Consider the following 27,671-nt stretch of genomic DNA (forward strand, 5'->3'; position numbering starts at 1 on the left):
TATGGAAGAGGGAGGCTGATGCACGTATTTGTAAGGAATTCTTGCTGGTGAGGTTTCTAAATGACTGGCAAAAGACTGTGGAAGCTTTGTCTAATGGAGTAGAGGGATATCTTTTTCTCTTGGTGTTTGTAGTTCAGCCTGTGAATTTGAATTAAAATTGCAGTAGCAGTTTGAAATTAATTAGAATCAGAGTATTCTTATATGTTTAGACCTTTGCTAGTGTTGCTGATGTGAATAAACTGGTACAGGACAGTGTCAGTTTGGAGAGACTGGTTTACATCTTTGAAAGCACAGATGACCAGACCAGACCTGTGGGGTGATAGCTGGGGATGCAGCTGTGCTGGAAGAAGGTCCCTGCATCCCTTTTATCTGAGCTGCAGCTGTTGGAGCAGCCAGTCCCTGGGTGGCAGAAGGGACTGCAGAGCTGCATGACCATGTGTTGCACCAACCAGTACCTATAGCAGGGAGGATGTGCATGGGAAAGCATTAAATAAACCAATTGATAAACCTATTTCTCCTAGATCAGGTCACTTTTCTCCTTACTGCCTGAACTGCCTGGCTTAGGTTTTGTATTGTCTCAGGCCAGGGTTTGGTGTGGGTTTAGAGTGCTGGGATGTGCATATTCCCACTGTGTGAGAATCTGTCTCCATGCCTTGTGGCCAGAGCTTTGCCTTGTTGAGAGCAGTGACACACAGGATGTAAAGAATTTGGTTCAGCATCTGCTCAGCCAAGTCCCTGTGAATCATAATGCCAGCAGGTACACTAATTAGGAAGGCAACGGTAAATTGACTGACTCCATTCAGCTTGTATCTGTCAGGGCTGCAGAATCTTTTGGTAGATGCAAGGTCTGTTTCTGCTGAGCTGGCCTGTAGTCATACCTATCCCTACCAGAAAAGGGACAGGCATCAAGTGCAGGAAAGTGCAGATAATGGTTGCCATCTGCACAAAAGAGCCTGAGAACCATGGGAGCCTCAGGCAGACAGGTCTTATAAGGCTCAGCCTCAGTTTCCCTCAGGACACATCCTATAGACATGCTTTTCTAGGTGAAGAGAGACTGGCTGTTGAGCTTGGGCTAGAAATCTCTCACTGAGTCCATTCCACTGGGTTGGGGTGGTTCTGGTGAAAATCATGCAGTAAGACAGGTAACAGCACAAATATGACTGAGAGCTCCACTCACCGCCCTGGCTGTCTTTGTGCCTTGCTCTGAACCTTCCCTCCATTGCAGCCTGCTCTAGGGTATAGTCTTGTAATTGCTCAGGTGGTATTATCACCTTAGGGTGAGATGGAGATAAGAAGTCAACCAAAATTCCATGGTTTTGTACTTACTTAAACATGTGGAGATAAGCTGGAAACTGAATCATCATGGCCCTCTGAAAGTCATGTCAGCACAAGTTATCATTTGCTCTGCAGGAAGATTCCTGGTCCTTGGTTTTTGTACTTCCTGAGCTGAGGGGATTGGGCAATGCTGCGCACTGGGGGTATCCATGGGTGTGAGCGCTGCAGCCACACACGCTGCTCTCACAGCAGGCACAGAGAGTGGTGCAGGCTTTTAGAGACACAATAATGGCTGTGACATAATTTTTATGGCAAAGCCATGGAATAAGCTATAAAAAAGTACCAGCAATTTGGTAAGTGGAAGAGCGGGAAGTGGACCTGTGACCTTTATTTTACAGACTGGTTCTCAAAGAGGCTAATGTCTGATAGCTAACTCTTTCTGGCTTATGTCTTTTGAAAAGGTTGGCCCAGCAGACAAATGCCTTCTCTAGACACATTTGAAGATTTTGAAGCCATCCCTTCCAGCATGGATGAACTCTCCAACTCTTCTGATTTGGAGGAAGAGACCAACCCTAACAATGTAATTGCTTTTTAAAATTACACTGATCTTTTCTACCACAACTTCCTCTTCTTTAAGGATCACAATGTAACCTGCAAAGTTTGGGTTCATACCAGCCTTAAATCCATGGATGTGTGGGAATACAGAAAATGGAAATTTGATCTGGGGTGTTGGAAGATTATTACAAGACTTTTGTTGATCAGGATGAGGATCATAAAAAGTCACCCATACATGTAAGCTGTCACTTTGCCTGCTACAAAAGCAAGAAAAAACTCTGAGTCTTTAAAAAATAATTTCAGACTTTTCCAGATAACTTCATCTGCTGTCACAAACCTAACTTTTATACTAGCATAATGGCTGGTGGGTTAAGCCTAAAGTCTAAATGCAGAGAACAGGTCTATCCAAATTTTGAATAATATTTAATCTGGGCATAATAAAGAACAACTACCTACAGAAGAAATCTCTGCCAGCTTGAAATGCCTAATTCAGTATTTAACTAAAATCTCTTGCACAGTGTTCTTTCATCCACGGTGATTGTATTTCTGGTGCCTTGTTTCATTCATTTTAGGGGAACAATCTCTTCCGGGTTGAAGGCAGTTTTGACAGCTGTTTCCCAGATTCTCTTACTCTCGAGGATGGAGATTTAGTGCAGTTTGTGCAGGAAGGAGAGAATGGTCAATGGTGAGTATGGTAGAGAGACAGAACTGGACATCTAGAACAGCCAGAACGTCCTGGAAAAGATGGAAATATAGGTTGGATATTACGGAACAATTTTTTTACATAAAGAGTGATAAAGTTCTGGAATGGTCTGCTCAGGGAGGTGGTGGAGTCACCATCCCTGGATGTGTTAAAAAAAAAGACTGGATGTGGCACTCAGTGCATGGTTTAGTTGAGGTGTTAGGGATGGGTTGGACTTTATGGTCTTGAAGGTCTCTTCCAACCTGGTCATTCTGTGATTCTGTATGGATACCTGTAGGACTGCCCTGGGTCCTCTGCCTCCTTCCTTAGTTTAGGAAATAATAGCCCAACATGCACCTCTAAGAAACACAACCCAGGAAAGGGCAATGTAGGAAAATTCACTGACTGTTCTCTGAGTTTCAGGTTAGTGAAGAAACTGGTCTCTGAGAAAAGTGACTGGGTTCCCTCCAGCATATTGCAGCCAGCAGAGGGGGACAGTAACAACATAATTAAGAGCAGCAATGCAGGTAATAGAGAAAATGTGTTACTGGTTTGGTGGGGTTTTTTTTCTCCAAACTGAAAAAGAATGTGATAGAAAAAAGAAAGGTGATAAAAAGTGCACTTCTGTATTGAAGTACTCACCTGAGTGCATGTCTGTGCTGCAGTCTCTGGTGACATGGCTGAGCTAACCTGAAATTTGGTGCCTGAGTGTCAGAGCTAGTCAGGCACATCAGCTTTCCTTGGCCTGGCTTAATTGTTTTCCCCTTTCTGAGCAGAACTTGAATCTCCCATCCAACTTCTATAGCTATCAGTACTCAGGCTGGCTGCTTTACAGCAAGCCCAAGTGTCTTATACACAGGGTATACCTGCAGGACAGCTTTGATCCTGGCATGGATAGACTTTGGATGGAGACCAGCATCAGGGCTGTGCTTCTGGCCTAGGTTTGAAAACAATAAAAATTCATGAACCATTACTGCCTTCATCATATTTCACAGCTGGCTCCAAAAGCTGCAGGAAGGGCTGCTCTGGCAAGATTTCAGCCAAATCAGCACTAAAAGCTATCCAGTCAGAGCTTTGGTTCTGACTTAACACCCAAACAGGTTGCACTGGAAAAGCTGAATCTAAACAACTCTGCAGATCAAAGGTTTACAATTCAGACTAATATTTGTCCATCCTTAAATATAATTTACCAAAATATATCCTTTTATTCTGCTAGTAGCAGAAGAAAGCAAAATCTGGCACAGCCATCCCCTGGAGATATGTGATGGAGAGCTACCAGCACTTTATTCTGAGTTACTGATCTCTTGATTCTTTTGGTCAGTTTATTTAAGTAGAGGAAATCCTTTTTCAACCTCAGGATTCTTTGCTGTGGTGTAAAGGGAGTTTGTTAATTGCTGCTCCTTCACCTCAGCAGCCCAACAATGACTCTCATTTCACTGGCATGTCCAGAGCTTCAAAATAAAAACAAAGCCAGGCACACATTACCGTTACATACCAGCAGAGCCTCCCTTATCTTTTGTGAAGGAGTTAGAAGAGCAGTAGAATTGTGGTTTTATGTTTTCTTTTATTCCAGGCTTTTAAGAAAGAACGTCAAGACTGTAAATGAAAAATCCTGTAGATATATTGTAGTGACAATGCCCATGTCCTCCTTTTCAGACACGTACAATGACTCCTGCAGCACAGCCTCAGTAGAGTCAGACACGAAGGAAAGTGAAGTGGCCAAAAGCTTCCCAGCAGAACAGAGGGCTGGCAGCTGAACAGCAGGACCAGCCTTCCTCAGGACCCTGTCCACCTGTCTTTATCTTGGGTGGACACTGGATCAAAGTTGCCTTTCTCACAAGCTCTGAGGTTCATAATTCACTACAATTTTATCAACATGAACAGATGAGAACTGTGCTGTCCACCTGGCAAGCTGGGAAAAAAAAAAAAAAACAAACTTGAAAGGAGCATTAAACATCCAGAAAACATCAAACATACCTTCAGTATTAGAGGAGAAAAATGCTTCTTGCATTGATTATCAAACTGTTTCAGAAGATGTGGCCTAAATTAGGTCGACAGCAGAGCTGACGAGTCTCTATGCACGCACCTTTTGGCAACTTTGCTTGAGCACCACATCACTGCAGAGGGGCACGTGGTGGTTACGAGTCCTTGCTCCACCCTGGGGTCACCTGGAGGTTTTTCCATTTGCTTGCCTCTGGCTGTGCCTTCCCTCCTTAATTCCAGCTGATACATCATCACAAATGTGCCCTTTTTGCTGTCAGTCAACACCAAAAACACCCCAGTTGAGGGTGGCTGTGGAAAGGAGACTTCTGGCTGGGACCATCCGAGAGGCTCGGTGCAGCACTGACGTGACTCTGCTGCGGTGGCCCGGGAAGGTTCTGCCTCACACATTCCACACCTGGCACGGTGCAGGTGGCAGCTCCTGCCTGGGAGGTGCAGGGCTAAGCAGGGAAGTGAAGATGTGTAACAGCTACTGTGACAAAGAACACTCTGAACTCTTTTTACAGTCTAAGTCATTCCTCTGCCCCCTCTACAGTCTCTGGTTGCTGGATCACAACCCTTTGCATTTGGTGCTGAGAATTCAGTTGAATGCCATTTACTGTCACATGTTTGAGTAGACTGCATGCTTTCCTTGTGTGCTGGGCTATGAGTAGATACATTTCACCCCCCATTTGGAATATACTTGAGCATTGCAAATAGGCAGTGAGCATTAGATGCTCCATGAGTGGATAAAGTGTTGTTGTTAAATACTTCTTTCCAGGACGTTTGATGAAAGGACTGTACCAAATCTCTGCCACATAAGGATGTAATGTATAATATAAAGTGATTACAGATGTTATGATTCCTATACAAGCCATTAGCTCATTTAGAGCAACTGTTAAGGCATGAAGGCATTTTGATGGTAATTGGGTCTTAGGTCCCACAAAAGCTGCTAGTACTTTGGTAAAGATAAATATTGACTAAGACTTGCAAACAGGCAAAGATCAGTCTGGTAAAAATGAGCTCAGAAGAAGCTCAAGAGTGAATGAGTGGCTTTCACTCTTAGGGATATTTTGTTTAACCCTCAGACTAGTGGTGCATTATGTAAATAACAAAGGGCACTAAAAGCACTAGAAATGGAGATGAAGCAAACCAAAACCCACTCTTTACTAACTGAGCCTCTGAGCAAAGCAGTAGGTGTGTGTATTGTTTCTGCTCTCACCTTCAAAGGGACTCCAATGTTTTCCTTTGTGTCTCAGTGGAGGCAAGTACCTTAGTGTGTGAGTCAGGATAGCTGTGGAGCAGGTAGGTAGTCCTGTTTGAGAAAACACCTTGGAGTAGGTAAAGGCTTAGTCAGTTTTTTCTTTTTTTGCCTGTGAAGACTTATTGCTTGATTATAAGTTGCACTGTAGTGATTGATTCCCATGGCTCTTCTAACCCTCCATATCTAAACTCTATGATTTTTGACATTTTCTGTTCAAGACTAAAGGACCTTTCTGGAAGCTATTTTTGTTCTACAGAGGTAGGAGCTTGCCTGTTTGAGTTGGTCATTTACCTCAAAAGTGACATGTAGGCTCTCAGGAACAGGAATCCTCTTGGTCTACTGTGGTTATCAGCATCTTGCAGGAGGAATGGATTCCTTTCAGTCCCCTAAGGAAATATGCAGTGACATTTTCTCATAGTGCAAATACTTTGTCCTCTCTAAAATAAGTTCATTCTGGTTTCTCTATTACTTTCAGTAATTTTTGCACAGGAACAGTGCTGCTGTCTTCCCCTGCCCTAAGCATAGGAGAGGGAAGGGTTAGGGAGCTTTGATTGCACATTAGTGAGTATAGTAAACTTTTGTGTGTGGGAGAGAGATAGGGAAGAGTTACCCTGAGTGTATGAAACTGCCATATTGAAGATTTGTGACATTGCTGATGGATGGAAAGACAAAGGAGCAACCTTCTGAGACCCACACCTTCTGGCTTTTCTGATGAGACAAAATGGGATTTGGTGACTTTTTGAGTTTTTTAAATAATATGCAGGACAGTCTTTAATTAGTATATTTCTGTCAAGCAAAGTGATAATTAAGGGAGTGACTCTCCATGTACAGTCTAGAAGATGATTTGGTAAAGTCCAGAGAGACTAATGTGTATGTTAGGGTATGCTTATTCTGTCTGTAGGTCTTTGACACCATCACATTCAGGTAGATGGACCTAAAAATCATAGATTTCAAATAAGGATTTCATTTCAGTGTTGTTTGGAGATGCTATAGTGACCATTTAGAAGCAATTTAAAAGTAATGGTTGTGACTAACATTTGGCTGTAGAAGACACCAGACCCCAGGAAAATCTGTGCTGCTGCAGCCCTTGCTGCTGCCCAGTGCCTGGCTGTGCTCCTGGGCCTGGGCTGGTCACACCTGCCTTCCAGGCTGAGGGTTTGCCTGGGCTCTCCTCTCTCTGCTCTGCTGCTCTTCTGTGAAACTTCAGAACCTTCACATCCTCAAAAGTGCTCACTCAGGTGTGTGTGGGCTGCAGAGTCCTTCCCTGCACCAGTGGCGAACAGAGACGGGCAGTTGCATGACACACAAGTCTTGCTTTTAGCAAACCAGGCTAAAATAGAATCAGGCCTGATCCTCTCCTCTCACCTGGAACAACAACCAGGTGGAGAACCAGACCAGTGCTCGTTGTCTTGAACACAAATAGCTGCAGCCAAACCACACCTGAAATCTGGCTTTTCTCGCCAGCGACAGCAAAGCTCTGTGTGTGTCATGTTCTGGTTGTGTGTGTGATGAGAAGCCATTTTATTATCTATGATTTTCTTAGAGTCTTGATATTTCAAACAGGATTGGGTATGAGAAAGGCCATGAGCTTCCTTTCTAAAAATACTCAAAGACTTCAAATATATATATGTGATTAGAAATATATAAGAATAATAATAATAAAGATCCAAAATGTGTATTTCTTCTTGCAGCTGGACTGAAATGGCTGCTAAGATTTCCTCTCCCCCGCTGAGAATTGGTACAGTTTGTTTTTCTTACATGATTTCCATGGTGTTGATAATGATGTATTTGTATATTGTGACTGATGAGAGATAATCAGACAGGGAAAGAGAACAGAATTACCTGTCCTTTTTTCCAGTTAATACAGAATGTATGAATTTATTACAAGAAAAAAAAAGTGTGCAAATGAACTTCCTGTAATTAGGCCATTCTGACCTGTGTAGAACCACACTTTGTTTGAAATTTATAAAAATTATAACTAGTACAAAACCCTGTGGTTAATGTCTCTATATGAAGCAACAAGTAAAATGAGATTTTTTTTTTTTCTATTTGAAATAAATGAATTATCAGTTAAGGCACATTATCAGAGCTGAAAAAATCGACACATTTGTCCAATATAAGTTTAATTTGTCCAACACAAAAGCAGAGTAACAGATTTTTTCCTTTACCCATCTCCCTTAGTCATGTTCTGAATCACTGGTACACTTAGGAGAGTGCAAAGCTTCACACAGACAGCTCAGAGGAAGTCGTAGGTGACTTTGTAATAGTTACTCCTGAGATACCTGCATAACTTTGGCTACCAGTGTTTGTTAGGGAATGGTAATTGATCCAAATACAAGCTGTGGGTCATGCAGAAAGGCAAGCAGGTTAAAAGTGAGAATGTAGAAACACAGTGCAAACACAGTAAGATAAACTGGAGCTGATTTCATGCAGTATCCAGATTTCTGGGGGCAAACTTCACCTCACCTGACTTATCAAGTCCTTGGCATCACCATATTCCTGCAGCTGATATTGGTATGAGGTAAAGAAGAATCAGGAGCACACCAGAGGCCAGCATGGGGGCTGCTTTGTTCCCTGCCCCAAGCAGGCCCCTGGCAAATGCCCGGGGCAGGGGATGCCCAGGGCAGAAGTGAGTGATGCTCTCCTGCTGCACATCCTGGCCTGCAGCCGGCACTGCCTGCACAGCTCCTGCCTCGGCCCGGGGAGCTGTACAGGAGCTTCTGTGTGACAGGGGTGCCCTCTGTGTGACAGAGGAGCCCTCTGTGTGACAGGGGAGCCCTCTGTGTGACAGGGGTGCCCTCTGTGTGACAGGGGAGCCCTCTGTGTGACAGGGGTGCCCTCTGTGTGACAGAGGAGCCCTCTGTGTGACAGGGGTGCCCTCTGTGTGACAGAGGAGCCCTCTGTGTGACAGGGGTGCCCTCTGTGTGACAGAGGAGCCCTCTGTGTGACAGGGGAGCCCTCTGTGTGACAGGGGTGCCCTCTGTGTGACAGGGGAGCCCTCTGTGTGACAGGGGAGCCCTCTGTGTGACAGGGGTGCCCTCTGTGTGACAGGGGTGTTTGGATGCAGCACTAACAGTGAGCCCCTGCCCATCCATCTCGGATGGGAGCAGGCCTGGGAGCAGCACCAGGATGGTCCCACAGGGCAAGAGCCCATTTGGGGCTCTGCTCAGCCCTGACTTGCTTTTAGCAGGTGCTCTTTGGAGATGGTCACACCTCACCCTTCTGTGCCTTAACATAAAAGATGGAGTTTGGCCTTAAATAAAGCATTTTCTAAAGAACACAGCGAAGGCACTGATTTACAGGCTGTAACCCTCTGCTGTGGCACTGTTCTCAGACAGGGAGGGAGATGCACGAAGCTTTTCGAAGCTTTCGCAGAGCCCCAGGTCTCCTCCCAGTCAGCCCAGCAGTCATTTCTCTTTTCACTTTCTTTCCTAACCATCATTTATTTCCTTCTGCGTGAGTTTGCAGACGAGAGGGACCGGTCTCCCCGATTCTCTCCACCTCCTTCCCAGCCATGTGACTGAGCACTCCCTGCATCAAGCGAAACTCTGGAGCCCGCAGGAACGCTCGGTTTGCTCCGCACCCGCTCCGGGGAGAAGCTGCGCCTCTCACAGCCGCAGCCGTGCTGGCCATGGGGAGGAGCGCACGGCAGCTCATCTCGCTGACCCTCGCCTGTGGTGAGTAACAGCATCATTTCTACCTGAAAAACAAGACATTGTGTCAGTTTGGTTTCCTTGCAGTCGGGACAGCACCCAACAGACTCAAAACTTTGGGCAGTTTTGTTGCTAACACTAAGGGTGCTTTCAGTAAAGTCCCGCTGCTAAGGAATAACCGTGCCTGCTGTTAATTGCAGCTGGTATACACTTAGTGTATCAAACTGTGTAGTGGTATACACTCTGTTTGTGATGTTTTCCTCTGTATTTTGCTTTGAACTCTTGTGGTGGTATAAACTCTGTGTGAAGGAGTCTGTTCAAAGCCATGTTAGAAGCAGACATTTTTGGCTTCGCTTAATTAAAAATAATGAATTATTAAAAAGAATTTCTAGACCAGCAAAACTAACTGAAAATCCTGAGTGAGACAATCAGGAAAGAAAAAAACTAAGGAAGCATTGCTCGAGTCATTAATTTATCTGCACTGCAAGATGCAGAGCAGGATCAGGAAAATGAGAATGAGGCAGAGGCTTGGAGAAGACAGGCTGGGGCTTCTCTCAATGACAGACCCCACCATTTGATCCTTAATGCTGCTCTGTGAAAATCTGGGGAGCCATACACATGAAGGACATCTCCTAGTGCTTTAAGGCACTGCTTCACACCTGCAGCAGCACCAAATTTGCCTGGTGAAGAGGACAAAATGTGATTTAATCTGTGTAGTGGCCAACAGTTTGAGCTTGCTGTTGAGAGTGTTTTTGCATTTGGCACATGGGGATCACAAAAACAACAACCCTGTCCCCCTCCCAGTCCATGGGCAGGGAAAGTACCCAGGGACTCAACCATGAGCGGTTCCTGCTGTATTTCTCTGCTTTCCCAAGCCTGCTTCATAGCCAAAATCCGCTGAAATAGCCCCAAAACCTAGAGATGAAAGGGAGAGCAAGATCAGACTGAGAAGCAACACTAATAATTCAGTGGTCAGCAATCACTTTTGACCAGAAAGAACTTGTTTCCTCTGTTCTTTACCCGATTTTGATCTTTCCTTTAATAATTATTTGTGATGTTTTATTAATGTCGTAAAGTCAATTCTTTCCATGCAGACAGGGAATGAAACATAATTAGTACAGAACAAAACTGCTGGGCAGCTGGGCAGATGAGTGTTAGATGAAAAGGGGATAAGTTTCTATCACACACCCCAGCACAGGCTGAGAAATGGCTCAGCCAGGCCATGGCACTGAGCACTCAGCTTTCCACTCTAAGGCCTGGGAGCCAAGCAGTGATGTTCCTTGTGCCCAAAAACTTGTCACCAGAGCATGAAAAAGGGATCTCCAGGCCCAGACTGGGAACAGTGGATTTCTGAGAACTGTGCTGGTCCATTTCTGGGAGTTTTTTTCTGGAGCATTGCAAGGAGGCTGTCAGGGCTCTCACACAGCCCTCAGCATCTGTAACACACAATTTTGGTGCTGAAGTGAGACAAGAGGACTGCAGCTACTTGCTCCAGGGCACTTGCATCCCTCAAGAAAATGTTGCTTGTATGAAGTTTTTGAGCTGGCTTTATGGGAGAAAACAAAAAAAAAAAAAAAAAAAAGGAAACTACTGGGGGGTGCAGAGCTGCCACTCCTCATGTTTCTGTGGCTTGTTCTGCTGGCAGAGCCACAAAAGGCTGTGCTGGGGGAGTCATGCTCATGGCTGCTTTCTGAGCTGTGCCAGGCTCCCAGAGAGGAGTGTGGCCATGCTAAGGAGCCATGGAAGCCTTCCCAGCCTCAGCTGGAGGGTAGGTCAGGGACCCCATGGGTCCATCTGCCCCTTCATACAGCAGGAACACCAAACCACCTCCAGCAGCCACCCAAACACAGCCAGTGCCAATGGGTGCAGCTGGAGAGTGATCCCTGCCCATCCCTGGGAGCTGATGTGGCCAAGTGCCTTTTGGGATGACAGTCCAAGCCCATGGATTTAGCAGTGTGGCCATCATGCACTGGCAGAAGCCCCAAAATGTCTGGAGAAACAGTCTGGTAGTCACCCAGTGAGCAAGAGCCATGGGCCATTCCAAAGACATTTCTAGCTTTACCCCCCAGATCATCCTGTCTGACTGAATAATGAAAAATAATTGGGTTGAAATAACCTTTTGAAGAGTTTTATTTAAAAGCTGTGGGTGGCATTCTAACGTCACTTCAATAATATTTCCTTCTACATCTGTGTTACCTGGTCAGTAATCAAAACCCATCTGTGAACTGAAAACTAACATGTACATACAATTTAGGACTCGTGCAAATTTAAATATAGATTGTTTCACAGTCTTAGAGGGGAAGAAAGAGTGAAAATTGCAACTTCTTCTTTCTTGTTTTTATCATGCTGATACACTTGGATGCAGCTACCCATAACTGATGTATGGCAACTGCTCTGGCTTCCCCCTGGCCCCACAGAAGGAGATCAGTCATCTCCTTAACAGCTCTAAATCAGCTGTGGTAAAGCATAAGGAAAAGAGAGAAAATTAACTAAAATATCATATGAATTATGCATTTTTAGGTTCATTTTGAGAAAAATCACAATATTTTTGAGCTTTTTCAACTGTATCAAGTTGCCTTTTGATGGTAACACCTAACGTGGCAGTCAGGTGTGTTCTGCACAGCTCAGAGTGAAACTCAGGCAATTTTAGGAGTATGGAGTATTTACATCTACATTTCTGCTCTTCTCCAGCATAGCCATTTTTAAGGGAAAATTGTGGTAAGGGTTACGATCTGTGCCTCTGCTGTTGTTTCTTTGATTTTTATCTTGAATTTGATTAAAAACACAGTAAGTTTCATTATTCTTACTTAGTTTATATGTATCCAAAAATGCTTAGATTTTGTGAATTCAGCTATGATTGAAGATCTGTGTTCACGATGAGTGACAATAAATAAATGAATAAAGAGAAGAACTTGTGAGATTTCAGCCATTTGCACTCTAAATGTGCCTCTGGCATTAATCTATCCTAAAATTCTAATCTCAGCAGCCTGCCTGCCATCAACTTTGACACTGATTCATGAGAAATTTCTTTGAAAGAACTAGTGTACAGTGAACTCAAACATGTTGAGGCATACTCTGTGGAGCTGTACTGCTGGGAATATGAGCTATCTTGGACTTTTGGGTTCCTTCTGTCTCCAAACTGGAGAATTTATCTCTGTCCTCCTCCTAATTTAGGCCAGAAAACATTTAACTACACCTATACCTTTATGCACATCAAAGAATTCACGTACATCAGTGATTTATTTCTTTAACTCAACCTTTTCATTCCAGAGTCTTGTTGCACACTCACAAAGACTCAAGCAGAAGAGTTGTGACATTCAAATATTCTACACTGTACTTTCCCACTTTTTGTTCACTTCTGTATTTACATTTAGGAGCCAGATTTTTTTTTCACTTCTGCAAGGGACACATTTCTATAAATGTTATTAGATGGAAGCATAATTTTGGTGCTGAAACTATTTCCTGATGTGGTCCAAAATGCTCCTGGATGCTGCACCCTGATTTTTTTTTTCTCATTTCTGAAAGCCCATCACTTAGGGGGATGGCCTTTCTTTGGGTTCTTCCAGAAGGAGGAACTCCAGGATTCAAGCTGACATATCTTCAACAAAATAAATACCTGGAATTTCCCTGTCCCCAGATTGGTTTCCCAGACCTGTGAATCACTGTAAGACCACTGCACTGCCTCACTTCCTTCACACACACAGACACATCCCCTTTCCCTACACTTAGTTGGTAAGAAACCAACAACCCCTTTGGCTGCTACACCCACTTCATCTTCCTTAGACCTTGACAATTTGCTTCCAGCAAATCCTGATGAATTACCTCCTGCAGAGAATTCTTGTGCTGCCTGGGGATTGTGCAAGGTCTGGTTCCTCAGTGTGTGGAGAGCTGGGAGCCAGTGTGCTCCCCTGGAATGGGAATACTCAGAGGTGTGCAGCTTGGGGGAGTGGTGCCTAGCTGTGGATAGCCCTACAGGGTGTCTGCCTTCGCTCTCCTGTCATGACTGGAGCCAAATGAAGAGTGAAATTGTATCACCCACTTGATAACAAAGGCAGTGCAAGCATATTGTGGTTATCAACATAAAAGTGAAATGTAAAGGTTTCTAGACTACTGACTTTAGTTTCCTTACAGCATTTTCCTCCTGCTTTGCTGAAGTGGCCCTGGGGGTTGAACTGTCTCCAGAAGCCACATCCTTCCACCAAATGGCTACTTCTGCTCAGCCACTTTCCCTTTATCGTTCTTCACCACATCAAAGCACCACAGCTCCTTTTCCCAGCACAGGCCCTCTTCAAAAAACATCCATGAGCCACAGAACAACTGAGCAGACAGCGGAGCAGCTCCAGGCAGCATCGGCTGCAGGTGGGCTCACGGCAGGAGCAGGAGCAGGCACCGCATCCACGGCCCCCGCGGACAGCCCCGGCACGGCCGGCCAGGCCACGGCCCCGGCGACGCCCTCGCTGACAGCTGCAGTGAAGAACACAACCAGTCCCTGTGTGTCCTCCACCAGGCATGGCAAGGGACCACTCGTGACCGCAGGAGCTGCAGCGGTGGCCACCAACACGTCCCTGAAGCACAGGACAGCGAGTACCCAGGGGGCAGGTGCCACCACTGTCCTGGCAGCCACCAGCACGCACAGGGCCGGGCCCAGCACTCGGTCGCAGAACCAAACAACAGCCACTGGTTGTCCAACAGCCATGGCCGTGACCAACACAACAACCGCCCATGCAGGGACACAAACAGCCCCCATGTCCCCAGCCAGCACAGCGAGACCCTCTCCCACCCCGCGGCCCTCTGCCATCCCCACAGGCACCTACACCGTTTCCGATGGGAACAGGACCTGCGTCAAAGCCGTCATGGGTCTGCAGCTGATGGCCCGAAACACAGAACAGGTGAGGTGGAAGCTGAGCTTTGTAGTGACTTCATTCATTAGCTGGAGGTTATTCTTCCTCTTTCCAAGCCATTTTCAGAATTATCATCAAAATAAGTGGTTTGCTGCCAGTCTAAGGTCCCTCATGTGCCACAGCATCTCAGCTGCTGTGCTTTGGCCTGGGTGGTGACGATGGCAAGGGGACGTAAAGGCGCTTTCTTACTTCAGTGATATTTGTGTAGGAGCAAAGCTGGGGCAGGGGATCAGCCTGCAGGGTGCTTCCCAGAACAGGAGGTTAGTTAAAATTATTTGTGCTTCCCAGAATGGGAGGTTAGTTAAAATCTGAACTGACTTCAGATAAGAGCTTGACATTGTGAGTTGCAATGAAAGCAAGAAATTGCCAGGTCACAGACTTGGATTTTCAGGTGGGTTGTCCTGATGATCATGTATGGACATTTTAGGATCATGGGAACTATCAGGTCCTGAAGAGCTGCTCCTCTCCCCTAGAAGTGATCCACTGAGAATGATTCAGCAAAAGATGCCATACAACCTGAAATGGCAATTGTGTCCCTCAGGCTTAAGGTTTTGTTGCCTCCATTAATACACCATATGGAGCTACATCCTCAGGCTCTGGGGTTCTTATGCTCAAGCCATCAGAGTGACTAATGTTGGTAAAGGTAATTTTCATCCCCTGTCCTGGCAGAAGCCAGGAAGGGAGCAGGATTCCCAACCTCACCAGACCATAGTGAGATGTTGATAATAATACAAGGTATTCCCTCTTTGTACATTACCACTCGTACTTACCTGACTCTACCTGAATCATATCAGTTCACTGAATGAACAGAAACCAAGTATTTTCTGCCAGCTTAATGCACTGAAACAGCTCAGTGATGTGTCAGACAACCACCAGTGCTGGTTTATAAGTGAGCAACAACCCTGACAGGCAGCAGTTTGGCTGCCATCACCACTAGCCTATTCATTCAGCCACACAGAGCCTGTTTGGGGGTAAAAAAAAAGGGCAAATCTCTGCATGTTTTAAAGTTATTAAATCTTTGCATGTTTGCTTTCATTCATCAGCAGCCCTGCAATGTCTCTTTTCTCTACAGGAGCAGATGGAATATCTGACAGTCAACCCCAATGCGACAAAGATATCTGGAAGCTGTGGGATGGTGCAGTCTGAGCTGAGCTTAACTTTTAGTGGAGGATTTGTAAACATCACCTTTGTAAAGGTAATTGTTGCATTTAGAGGGAAGGAGTGTTTAGGACTGGCTTTCACTGTCAAGTTGCTCTCAGCCATTTGTGTCCCCTAAAAGCCAGCTAGGGTTGTCAAATTCAAAGGACAGCCTGTGCAGTTTTAAGTGCCCAGGAGCCATCCACAGCTGAAGGAGTCAAATTTCATCTAATTTCTGAGTGGAAAATTCTAAAGATATGAACTGAAACAACACAATTGTAGATAAATGGCTTTAAAATGCACCACACCAGGGAGACGTATAAACACACACAGAAACTTGGGCAAGACAAGAGATCCTGCTTACACAGTGGGAAACTGAGCTCTGGTTTTGACATTGTAGCTATTAATTCCATGTTCTCCATTGAGATCACATCACATGTAGGTATGACTTTAACACAAGCTACCAAGAGTGCTGCAGCTTTTATAAGCATAGGAGAAAATCCCAGAGTGCAGCCATCCTCTTGCTAAATCAGGCATTTGGACATTTTGGGATGCAGCACCATTTACCTGAAAGCTGTAAGGGCTGGGTGATGATGCCAATAGAGGTAAAATAGAACTAACACTGTGTATGAAGTCATTAATGGGCATGGAGGAATGGGCAGAACACGGCCTGGGTTGGATCTCATCAAACTCTGGCAGGTGTAATGAACATCAAGGCCATGTCCTGGAGCTCCACAGCAGCTGAGAGCTGTATCTGGCCAGCAATGCTGATCTGTGTCCTTCAATTAATCAAGCTAAATGTCAGTCTTACAGCCTAGTTCCAAGCTCAAATTAAAGACAATTAAGAAAAGTACAAATGGTTAATCAGTCATTTTCACAGAAAGTCCAAGAGGGAACAGCAAATTATACCCCGCATGTTTCATTAATTCTTGAACAGAGAAAATATTTCTATTAGTAGTCATTTTTAATTTAGCTTATGGCTAAAAGTTTTTTATGAGCTGCAGAGGAAAAGTAAGGTAAACAATGAAGGAGCTCTTTCAAAACAAAGGCTCAGTTCAGATTCTTGAGTGTTTGTTTTAAATGGGTGCTTCCTGCAACAAGAGGAGCATTTTTGGTGTTACAAGAATCCTTAGGGAAAGGCTGGGGAATCAAGTACCCATGAAAGCCCAGGTTGCAGCAGTGCTAAGGAGAGTGATGTGAACCTTTAGGAGGTGCTTGACCTGCCTTGCCCTGAAAAAGGTGGGTTTTGGCATGGCATTAGACAATGCACCCTCCACTTAAAGATAAGCCTCAAGTGCATAGCAGGACTCAGCTTGGACTGCTTTGAAATTCAAGTTAATAAGAAAACAGTTTGCTGCTGGCTTTTTGTGTTTGGTCTCCACAACTTCGCTCAGTGCTTTGAAGCAGGAGTGCTCCAGCAGTGGCACTTGTGGCTGTCCCTGGTGGGAGAGAAGCTGGCTCCAGCCCAGGGCTGGGGTGGCACAGGAGAAGGGATGGTTCAGCACTGCCACTCCAGTGGCCTCTGTGAAGGGCTTGAAAAAAGGAAGTTGTGTAACCAACACACAAGATGTGAAGTAGGAGCAGGTGTTTTCCCCAGGCAAAGTTTTTAACTGTGGCCAGACAGAACAAAGTGCTGCCACCCAAAAATGGTCATATTTATGTCTTTAAGTTGGAATGATGCTGAGAACATCTTCTCTGATGTATTTCTTCCTTCAATTTTCCCACTCCATCCTACAAGTGCCCAGGAGACATTCATATCTACTACCATTTATCCACCAGCTGCACTCATGAATCCCTGTGTGCTCACAGCCGGAATTAAGCTGGGTAGCAACTCCAACATTGCTACCAGGGAGAAGCTCCCAGGGCTGGGTCTTGCCCTGTGACACTCCAGGGGAGAGCAGTGTCCAGGCTGCACCAGGGTTTCAAGGCACATGCGGGCAGAACACCTGGCTGGAAATTTTGTTCTGTGCTGTTGTGCCAGGTACTTTCTATGTCAGCAATCTTCCTACTATTGCTTATCACAAGTATCTCATGAGTGCCCAGCTTGAGCAGTTTGTGTAAAATGACACCTGCATGGTCCCATTTCTTTGAACTGAACAGAACTGGTGATGCAGCTGAGATTCAGAAAACAAAAATTCATCCAACAGAGTTGGTTCTTGGGTCTCAAAGGTGATGCTTTACACAGTGATTCTTTGGGAAATTCTTTATGACCATTTTGCTGAAGTAAGCTGTGTTTCTTTCTCCTGCAAGTATAAGCATGTATTATAAATAAAGATACATCTTCTTTTGCAGCAAGCTCCAAGTTACTCTGTCACTAAAATTGAGAGCAGAATACAGTTATCTTTTGAAGGTCAGTGATTTTACTCTGTCTTAATTTCATATCAAACTGTTCTGGGTGTGGGATAAGCTTTCAGATCTTTAAAACACTGGATTTTGCAAATATGTGTTTTATCAATGTGTCATTCACCTAAATCTTATGGCATAAAAATGGAAGAGAATGGGCCTGACTGCAGTTACATCACTCTTATTACATTTTCTTTTTGATCTCAAAAGCTTTCCCTGCCCCACTCTTTCAGAATAGAGATTACTTCAAATCTTGCCTGCTCCTGTGAGAATTCTAACCCCCTCTTGCAGACTCAATTTGTTAAAATGTGATTTGAAGGAGCATCTGAAATTTCAACCACTTTTTCAGACCTAAGCTCAGCTGAGTTGTCCGTTGATAGTTAAAGCACTCACTTAAACTGTCAGAAGAATAAGTGATAGTTTATGGAGAAAATGTCCATACTTTAGTCACCTCTGGGACCATTTTACCTCAGGAAGATGTTGGTTCTGATGGAGTCAGTGTGGATTCTCATCTGTCTTTTTCTGGCCTCCAGGTATGCTTTACTATGCAGCCCTAAATGAGAAGCTGTTCACAACAACGCTGGGGAATTCCTTTAAGTGTGCCAGCAGGCAAATCTTTGTCTTGGAGAAGAACTTCCAGATCCTCTTTGTTCATATGCAGCTGCAGGCATTTGACATTGTGGGTGATCAGTTTGGAAAAGGTGAGTAGAAGGACATTTTCCACCCTTCCCAGATCTACAGCACTCTGGTGGCCTCATGGATGTAATCTGCTAAATTGCACCCATACACATCCCACTGCTGTTTTCTCAACCTTTCCTGAGTCATTGCCAACACAGTGCTAATACCTATGGAGGATGGAAAAATTCTTTCCCCCCTACATTCAGTACCTTCTATTTCACCTTCTCATTAAAAATGTTCAGCTCTACAGCTGCAGTTTTCTTCTTCATCCATTTTCTCCTGGAACAAGCAGAGGTATGTTCAGCACCAGTGCACTGCCCAAACCCCAACGTGCAAAGTTCATTTCCAGGTCACTGTTCTCAATATAGCCAGATTTTAGCTATTCTAAAAGGCTCCTGATACTCACTCAGCTTCAGCAGCAAAACTGCCAGCTAATAAGGGATACTTGTGAATGCAGGATGATATTTTCAGAGCAGCTGTGTCTAGACATGATAAAATGTGCTCCTGAGGAGAAGCACAACTGGCCCACTCCCAGCTTCAGAATTAAACATGATGCTCATCTATTCAGTTTGTCTTGGAGAAGTGCCACAAAGAGGCAATCAGGTATCTCAGTAAAAGACAAAGACCAGAGAGGGAGATTCAGTGGGACCTTGTGGTCTCTTTTAAGTTGTCCATTTTCTCATTTCTGAGGCTTCCTCTCAGGGCATTTCCATAGAAGAACTCAGGTGCACAGAGGGGCTGACCAGCTCTCCAGCCCTTCCAATGCAGCAATAAAACATTCTCTTTTCTGCTATTTGTCTTTCTGTATGTTTACAAAATATTGCCCCTATATTCTTCTTTTTACCTTATATCTGTCTTCTGACTCAGATTGGCTCTATTTAACCAATTCTTCTTCTGTTAGGTCACCATTTTGGTTACTTTTTCCATTTTAAAATTAATATAATGTGTAACAACATTTGGGGCTTTTTAAAGACATGGTCCTTCTCCACACTGAGAATCCCATCTATGCTCTCGTTCTGTGGAGAGTTTTTTCATGGAATAACAATGAGCTGGAAGAACTCATGGGATCCCATCTGGTCCCTGCATTCACATTCAAATGTGTACAATGGATGATATTACTAATGGGATTAAGTATGGTCTCACCTCTAGGAGAGACTAAGCTGAGAAAGATGCTCTCTGTTTCTCCCTCTCTCTCTCTCCAAGTCAGACTAATCTCTGCGAGTCAATACCATATACAAATTTAAATTAGTTTTGCTCTTAATCAGAGAGCTAAGAAAGCAGCCCCCACCTCTGAAATAATTCCCCTGCGGCTATAAAATAGTCATGAAACTGTTGTGTATTGGCTGCGTGTGCAGATTCTGAAAGAGAAAATCCCCAGTGAAGGAATGACTAAACACATCAAAAGCCTCCTCCCCTTGGTCTCTCAAGACTAATAGTTTCACTTCTGTTGCTCCTGATTTGCTTATCTTTAAATGGAGAAGAAAAAGAAAACATTAATGGTCACTGGTTTCAAGTTCCTTACAATTTTGTACAGATTACAGCAGTGTTATATCAGTAGCTTGATCTGTTTGAGTCTGGAAATCTGTAAAAGAGCCTTGTGTACTTCATTGTATCAGAAACAATTTCTAGAGTTCATGGAGTTCATTCCTTCATTCCCAATGTTTCATCAAAGCAAAATGGCCGATTCAAAGATCTCTGGATTTTACAACACTTAGATGCAAATACTTTTCAGCTCATTTAACAGCAGGTTACATTAACCAGACAGAACTTTTAAAAGGCAGCCACTAATAGAATGCTCATGCTGCTGGCTTTGTGGCATTGCATCACCATCTGGATTAGAGCAGAAGAGGATCAGCCTTTGGGAAGAGCCATGTGGAGGCTCTGGAGTTGTGACATGATGTCATGGACTCCACATGTTCCCTGGGCTCATTGCCCACTGACAGTATAAAATTCCCAGGGGGGAAATGCCCAAGCCAAGCTACAACCTGTGCCAGCAGAGTGATGGAGTAAGAGTTGAGGTTTTTATCTCCCAGCACTGTTGAATCCTGCCTCAGAACAGTCCCAGGGAGTGAAGGGGCACAGGGTGTGGGATCTTCCTCTTATCCTGCTGTAAACTGGATTTGCTGCTGAGCTAGGATTTACTGTGGGGTTTGGCTGACCACACTGCCCGGCTTAGAGAACAGTTTGCTCTGCAGGTGCCACTCACAGCAGCACAACAGAGGTCTTTCCCTGGAGCTTGAGGAAGATCATTCCTGTAGATCTGGTGGGAGATGTAGGCCTGATCCAATTCTGGGATAACACATTAGTGGTCATTCCCGGACACTGCCTTCACTCCTAGGACTACACTTGTATTTTGAATATGAGGCTGATCCTGCCATTGTTCCTGGGTAAATTTTCCATTTCTGTCAGTGGCCCATGTGGTGCAGTCTCTCCATAGGAAAACTGCCAATTTACTTCAGTTTAGAAGTTCACTTTAAAGCAATAAGTTTCTGTTTAATCAAAGGATGATTTGAATATTAATTTGGGTAGGAACTGGCTAAGGAATTGCCCTCTCTGTAGCTAAGAGGTATGTGTGGAGTGGTATCTTTAGACAGTCCTTCAAAGATATTATTTGTGTCTGATATCATCATATATACAACAAAATTGCAAAGGTACTGCTAAAGCAATTCCCTGGACTATATCCAAGGCTTTCCTAATCTCTGAATCTAAGCCACCATTATCCACAAATACTCTGAATAAATAGAGAGAACAATTAGAATTTGATTTTCCTTAGAAAACACTGATGTAACAAGGATCCCTATTGCACTAGTGATGTGCTGGGCTATGGGTTTCTGTCTCTGGCCCGATCGTCTTCACTTGGAAGAAGCAATCAGATGTCACATAGGAGCAGTTTTTGACCATGCAGGATGTCTTGCTCTTTATTTTCAGGATGGCACTTTGTATTGTGGTGCTCCCCATCTGCTTTTGGGAAGAAAGCCCCTGCTGTGCGTATGCTGAGTGGTGAAACAATCCCTGCAGATGTGAGGGAGAAGAGCCACTGCAGGGAAGCACAGAGCTACTGTAGAAGGGGCAAGGATGGTTTTCTTGAGATAAGAATCACCACAGATAAAAAGTGTAGTAAATATAGCTCAGGAAAAAGAAAGAAAAAACAAAAGAAAGCAAGGTTTTGAGAACTTCTGGATTGTATTTGCCAACTTTACTGGAATACAGATGTACAGGTTAGGAGTATGGTGTCTCTGCAGTAACAGTCTCTGATCTCTTTTTCCTTTCAGAAGAAGAATGTTTTCCTGATAGAAACGGCAAAGTAGCTCCCATTGCAGTGTGCCTGACTATCCTGGGATTGTTTGTCATTGTGTTTGCCACCTTCCTGATCTCCAGGAGGAAGCCACATAGAGGATATGAACGCATCTGAGGTGCCCTTGTGCTTCCAAGTGTCTGCAGCAAGCAGAGAAGACACAGTTTTTGCTTCTTCCTGGCAATCTCCCTGTCCTGAAGCCACATTTTTAAGTGACACGACACCATGTGTTTACAGCTAATGAATGTTTCTGGAAGGAGTTTTTTTAAGGTGGGAAGGAGAGAACTCACCTTCTGCTTTAGGCTATTCTTAGCATCTAATTTATATATAGTCCAAAATGAGGAGCCTAAATTCTCTCTGTTGTCAACAAAGGAGGTCATTCAGATCACTTAAACCAGATTCCTAAAAATAGCTTAAAGCAAGCAGTATCACTATCCCCCAGAAAATCCGTCAGGTTTGTTAATGACGGTGTTTAGATTTATCAAAAGATGCAAGTCTGACCTTCAGGTGAATAAGCCAGAGGCCCACAGCTACAGACAGCCCTGCTAAGTGAGAGCTCACGGAAAGCTTTTTTCAGAACATGGTGTGTGCCAAAATCTCAGGGAAATTGTCAGTATGACTCCACTCACAAGCCAATTCTCACTAGTTCTACACAGTTACACTTCCTAAGCTCCTGGGGCTCTCCCACTAAGCCCTTTGCAAAGGCAGAGTGGTCATTGTGACTCTTACCCTGGTCTTATGAGAGCTCAGGAACTCCCCACGTGCTGTTCTGACATGGACCTGTCCCAATGACCACAGTGAGCCCAGGAAATGTCCTCTGCTGGAGCAACAGGGAGGTCTCTTAGTCCAGGAAGATGCCACACTCACTGGAAATGCCTGGGATTAAGTGACCACCACTGGGGCACCTGCATGAGGTGCATGAGAAATGGAAATCCACTGATGCTGTATGGTCAAGGTTTCAGTGGGATATAAAAGCTGGCACAGGCCTTGGACAAACTCTGGCCAAAAGGGAGTGTTCTCCAGCGTGCTCACAGCTGAGCAGCTGGATTTTCACATGGAAATAATTTGGAGTTGCTGCAAAGCACACTGATACACTCTGTAGTCTATTTCCTGCTAAACCAATGATGAAGGCATGTCCAGCTCGTGTTCTTTGCTGTAACAAGAAAAAGTTCCTTGTCACAAAAGATTTACATGTGCAGAAATGTGCACATACACACACACGCACATGTGCCCATGCCACACAATCTGCTCACTGAAGCAAATGACATCAAAATGATAAGAAATTATGTACAAAAGCATTTGCAAAAGAGAAAATTATATTCAATAAGAGCACACTTCCTCCAAGGAGTTAGACTAATGGCTTAAATTTTACTAATAAAAGTTTGGCCTGGGAAAGGACTGTGGAATGGCACTCATTAAACAAAAGAAAGACTGAAGCCATAGACAAAAATGCCTTGACAGTTTAATTTGTATCTAAACAAAAAGGAAATGCTGGGAGTTAATTTAATTTCTATGAATAATGGTCCAAATCCTGCCCAGTTATTAATGGTGATGAAACCTCACTGGATTTTAACTGGATAAAATTGATGGTCATATCATGTTAGATATTCCCTTAAGTATTTTAAAAATACTTATGATATTTTACTAGTATTTCATTATTGCAAGTTTACTTATTTAAATGAAGAAAGAAAATAAATTCTTCCATTCTATGAATTAATTAGAGATGTTGATCTGTGTGAAGCAGGAAACATGACCATACTTGTCTATAATCAGTATAATATGTAGCTGTGGAAGTAATTAACATTCTCTAGAAATGTTCCCTTTGAGTCTGAATGAATCAATAAATAAGAAAGATAAAGATAATTTTGAAGCACTTTTACACTTGGAGAAACATCAGAACCAGCTGTGAGCTCAGGAACAGCTGAATACATTTATAAGGTAAAACAGCACAAGAAATAAGACACCAGACTTTCAAGCTTTGAATACAGACACCATGACTTGGACTGTATTCAGCCGAATACTCAAATTAAAATGTAAGTATTTCAATTATTCTTTTGCAAAGGGCTCCACCACTGTTCATAATGCTTAGTGAGCTTTATTGAGCTCATTTTCCATTCCCCCACCTCCCCTTAGCAGACAATCAGCCACTGCACTCAGACCTTGGACCTAATAAGATCCCTCTAATTCTCAGGGTTACTTAGTACTATGAATCTGTTGTTTAGAAAGCAGATTTTTATACTCAATTAAAGCATTCACCTTTTTAAAATAAAATGACATGTATGGAAGGAAAGGTAAATGGATGAAGAGCTTCCATTTGAAAATGAGCCTGTGCCTGCAGTAGGGATGTCACTGTCCCAGTCTGTTACATGAGAACATTTTAACAAAAGCTGCCTAAAAAGCTCAGCACATGGTCTGGCCCTAAGCTGTTCTGCTCAGGGATCAATAGACATCTTTCCCTTGTCAAAGCTGAGTCCCATTTCATGTGTTGGGTTGTGTAATCTGTGTTACTTCTACTGACATGGATATAGCATTTGCTTGTCCTGTTCTGAAAAATTGCTTTATGTTAATGTTCAGTCTTTTAAAAAAGTCTGATATCAGCATGAGGACAGAAAAGCGTTACTAATGACTGCTATTTCTGTGGTTAATATTGTGACACCTGGCATTTTCACTAGTGATGCCTGAATAATGTTTTCCTTCATTGTTTTTTTCTTTTTGCTTTCTACAGTGAATCAACGTGTTGGTATTGAACAATATTTGGATTCAGATTTATCTTATTTGTTCTTATGCTTTTTATTGCTATTTTTTGTTTGCTATTTTTATGAAGCTGCATTCTGCCATTTGTACATGAATGATGCTCTGGGCTTGCTGTAACTGGCACCGGTGAAGCGCACATGGTGCAAACCAGTGAAACGATTGGATGTTCCCAGGAAATGCTGCCAGCATGCAGCAAAATTAATCCAATGGAGTTAGTGCTTTACAGCAGTAGAGCATCCATTGGAGAAATCCTCACTGCATCAGCAGATCCCAGCCTTGAAGTGCAACCTTTCTCCCAGCTGTGACTCAGCCTGCATCCTGTCACCTCCATCCCTGATCCCAAAACCCAACCAGCCTGCAGCAGGGATGTGTCAACATAGCAGGGAGTATTGCCTCTCCAGATTTAATGCTGAATTAGAATCAGACAGCCCAGCTGCTCCCTCAGCTGCCATGTGCAGCTCTAAAAGCTGATGTTCGTGTTTATTTTCTGCCAGAATATAGGAATATATTTAGCTGGCACTTTTTTATCTAATGGAGTGGCTTTGAGGTCTCCCTCCTACTGGGAAGACTATAGGGGTAACTCCTCTTGGTGTTGCCAGGCTTGGTTTTTTAAACATCTTGTTTGAGGAAGTATCTTAATCAAAAAGTCCCTAAAAGAACACCATACAAAAGGAGGATATTTGGTAAACTGCTTGCACACTAGGTGGGCTATAATGGCCATACCTGGGGCACCGGGGCAGTTTTGTCTGCTGTGGGAGAAGACAAGGCTGCAGCTGGATCCCAGAGTGAATCAGCAACTCCAGCTCACTTCTTCCCCCAGCTGCAGGCTCAGACCAACCCAGCCCTGAACCAGAAGGGGCTGATCAGGGTGATGTGATGCACTGATGATGTGATGAATCCACCAGGGAAGTGAAGCTTAACTTCTGCACAAGCGTGTGCTGGTCAGGGGCTGTGGGGCCATCACAGGGATTAGGAGGTGAGTGCATCCCCACATCCCGTTGGCTCCCTGGGGCTCTGCTGCAGCTCCCATGTCAGACCATCCCCTGTGCTCTCTGCACACCCAAGACAGAATGAGGGTATCCCAGAAACAACGATGTCATGCTTAGACAAGCAACTGAGGAGTATAAAAAGCAGGGTTTAATTTCTTTCAGTCTTTTCTGTTCTCTGACAGCTGAGAAGCAAAATGGACAAGCACAAATTAAGAAACAGCTGTTAGTTCAGTTGAAAGAGGAAGGGAGATTAGTTTGGCATCTTGAGTATCTAAGTATGGCTTGGCTGATCACTTCTAGCTTGCTATAATGTATGGCTGCTAAAAATAACTTGCTATGAGAAGTAAGATATACTCTTTATTTTTCTATTGTTGGTGTTTCCATACAATAAAGGCTATATTTAATCATTAGAGTGTGCGATGATTTTATCTCTAAAATGGCTGAGTGAGTCTCACAAGTTGTGCTCTTCATGAAGCAAAGGTTGTTAGATGGACTGTAGGAAAGCAGAAGATGTGGTAAAGATGGGGGAGAAAAGACAATCTCTGTGCTGCCAGCAGCTGATTGAGGAACTTGGTTGTATGAGAAGTGCCAATGAGGGCAGCAGTGAGGCTGTAACTTCCCTCAGGGATAAAATACCAGAATTATGCTTAACTTCATTTCTGGTGTCAGGACGTATCCCTAGATGATGGGTTATTTAATGTCACAAGGTGAAAACTTTGCAAGCACCTTGATTTGTCCTTCAGAAGAAAAGCAGGGCTGCCAGGAGAGCAGGAGCAGTTTGTTCTGCCCTTTGGCACTTGCTTGGCCTGGTACAATGTTAAATTTGCCAGCTTGCACCTATTTAGTGGCAAGATTCCTTACTTCCTGATGTTTTAAAAGCTGGGCTGGTAAATACACACTTGTGTATGTGAAGTAGGCCCTCAAAGGCTGCTGGTGTTTCAAAATTCTTCCTTGACAAGGTTTAGTGGCATTTGGAGGAAAAGTCAACTATTTTACTTAAAGGCAAAAAGTCCCCCTCTGTGAGTCACACCCTGGACTGTCCCAGAGGCACAGAGGTTTGGAATTCACTGAAGAAACCTTTGCATCAGAATATTTAGAAGGAAAAAGGAGGTGTATTTTTTAAGCATCAATTTGAGCAAAATAAGCCTGAGAAGAGAAAGATTCCTGTGGAGTTAACCCTTTGTGACTAAGGTGACAAGACTTGCACACTACGCCTTTTTTCCTCACATTCAGCACTGTGGCCATTGAATGGCAACAAAGCAGGGGGATGTGGGTCTGAAGTTTATCTGCCACAGCAACATAACACTGCTGGGCTTCATCAGCATCTGGGCTTTCCTAGCTAGCCACAAAACGTCACAAAACATATGTTTCTCTTTTTCTACGAGTCTTACTGCCTATGGAAGTGGTAGATCTCAAGTAGTTTATTAAATTATAAACCAACTGATTTTGATTCTTACTTAGCTCTTTCTTCACAATTTTAGATTGGAACAAGTGTATTTCCAACATGCAGAAACATAATAAATGGCTGTTGGGAAAAAGGAAAGTGCTCAATCTTAGTCAGGATATCTGTGTTTATTAGAGACACAGATCTTGGTTTTGAACCTCAGTTTTACTGAGGGTTTCCTGTATCACAAAAATGTTTGAAGACTATGAATCATGAGTCCAGACAATGTTTAACCTCATTTTACCAAGGAGTGGCTTTTTTGTCATCAGGTGAAGGAAAATGAATTAATATTTCATATTACATTTTTCACAACCTGCTAATGGAAAAATTCTAATGAGAAAATGACTCAAATTATTAATCAAAGCATCTTTCAAAATATGCCCAGCTTCCACAATAGTTTTTTTCTTAAAAATGTTGCCAATCCAACCTATCCACTACATTGGTAGGTTCACCTGAGTGCTTCTGACAAACGTATTAGTGGTGTCACTGAGGAAATTATTATTTCCGTTTTTAAGCTTTATTACACTGTACTTTCAAACATCTGCCTATATAGTCTGGTGGTCCCTCTTAACTTTGCAAGCCCTAAAAACCCTGCTGGCAGGATGCCTCCACCAAGAGCAGATTGCAATGTAAATGAGTTTGCCACTTCCATTAGTTCTATTGCTAAAAGCCTCCTCCACCACCTCTGATTTATGTACTATAAAATATCTGTAGCTCTCCC

At 43.7% G+C, this 27,671-nt stretch overlaps 2 protein-coding genes across 6 annotated transcripts in view; both read left to right on the forward strand.

The window, feature by feature from the left end:
- Nucleotides 1-6,915, forward strand: part of MCF2L2 (MCF.2 cell line derived transforming sequence-like 2) — a 156,897-nt gene extending 149,982 nt beyond the window's left edge. For all 5 annotated transcript variants that reach the window (XM_021543705.3, XM_021543715.3, XM_021543689.3 and 2 more), the window contains 4 exons: nt 1,737-1,855; nt 2,403-2,515; nt 2,936-3,039; nt 4,169-6,915. In XM_021543705.3, coding sequence (XP_021399380.2) covers nt 1,737-1,855; nt 2,403-2,515; nt 2,936-3,039; nt 4,169-4,269 — 437 coding nt within the window. In that variant the 3' untranslated portion in view covers nt 4,270-6,915. The remainder of the gene's footprint in view (nt 1-1,736; nt 1,856-2,402; nt 2,516-2,935; nt 3,040-4,168) is intronic.
- A 249-nt stretch (nt 6,916-7,164) lies between these two features.
- LAMP3 (lysosomal associated membrane protein 3) lies at nt 7,165-25,913 on the forward strand. Its single transcript, XM_021543673.3, has 6 exons — nt 7,165-9,433; nt 13,541-14,298; nt 15,383-15,505; nt 17,740-17,797; nt 18,324-18,491; nt 21,741-25,913. Exons 1-6 carry the CDS (start codon nt 9,388-9,390, stop codon nt 21,878-21,880), a joined length of 1,293 nt encoding a protein of 430 aa, XP_021399348.2. The 5' UTR covers nt 7,165-9,387; the 3' UTR covers nt 21,881-25,913.
- The last annotated feature ends 1,758 nt before the right edge of the window (nt 25,914-27,671 follow it).

This window comes from Lonchura striata, chromosome 10, assembly GCF_046129695.1.
Source record: "Lonchura striata isolate bLonStr1 chromosome 10, bLonStr1.mat, whole genome shotgun sequence".
In the NCBI taxonomy this organism is placed as follows: Eukaryota; Metazoa; Chordata; class Aves; order Passeriformes; family Estrildidae; genus Lonchura; species Lonchura striata.

Excerpts from the sequence above, each read along its gene's own strand:
- LAMP3 (XM_021543673.3), top strand. The coding sequence starts at position 9,388 with ATGGGGAGGAGCGCACGGCAGCTCATCTCGCTGACCCTCGCCTGTG. Across the intron at positions 17,798-18,323 it reads AATACAGTTATCTTTTGAAG|GTATGCTTTACTATGCAGCC; the intron begins GTCAGTGATTTT and ends TCTGGCCTCCAG. Across the intron at positions 18,492-21,740 it reads GGGTGATCAGTTTGGAAAAG|AAGAAGAATGTTTTCCTGAT; the intron begins GTGAGTAGAAGG and ends TTTTCCTTTCAG.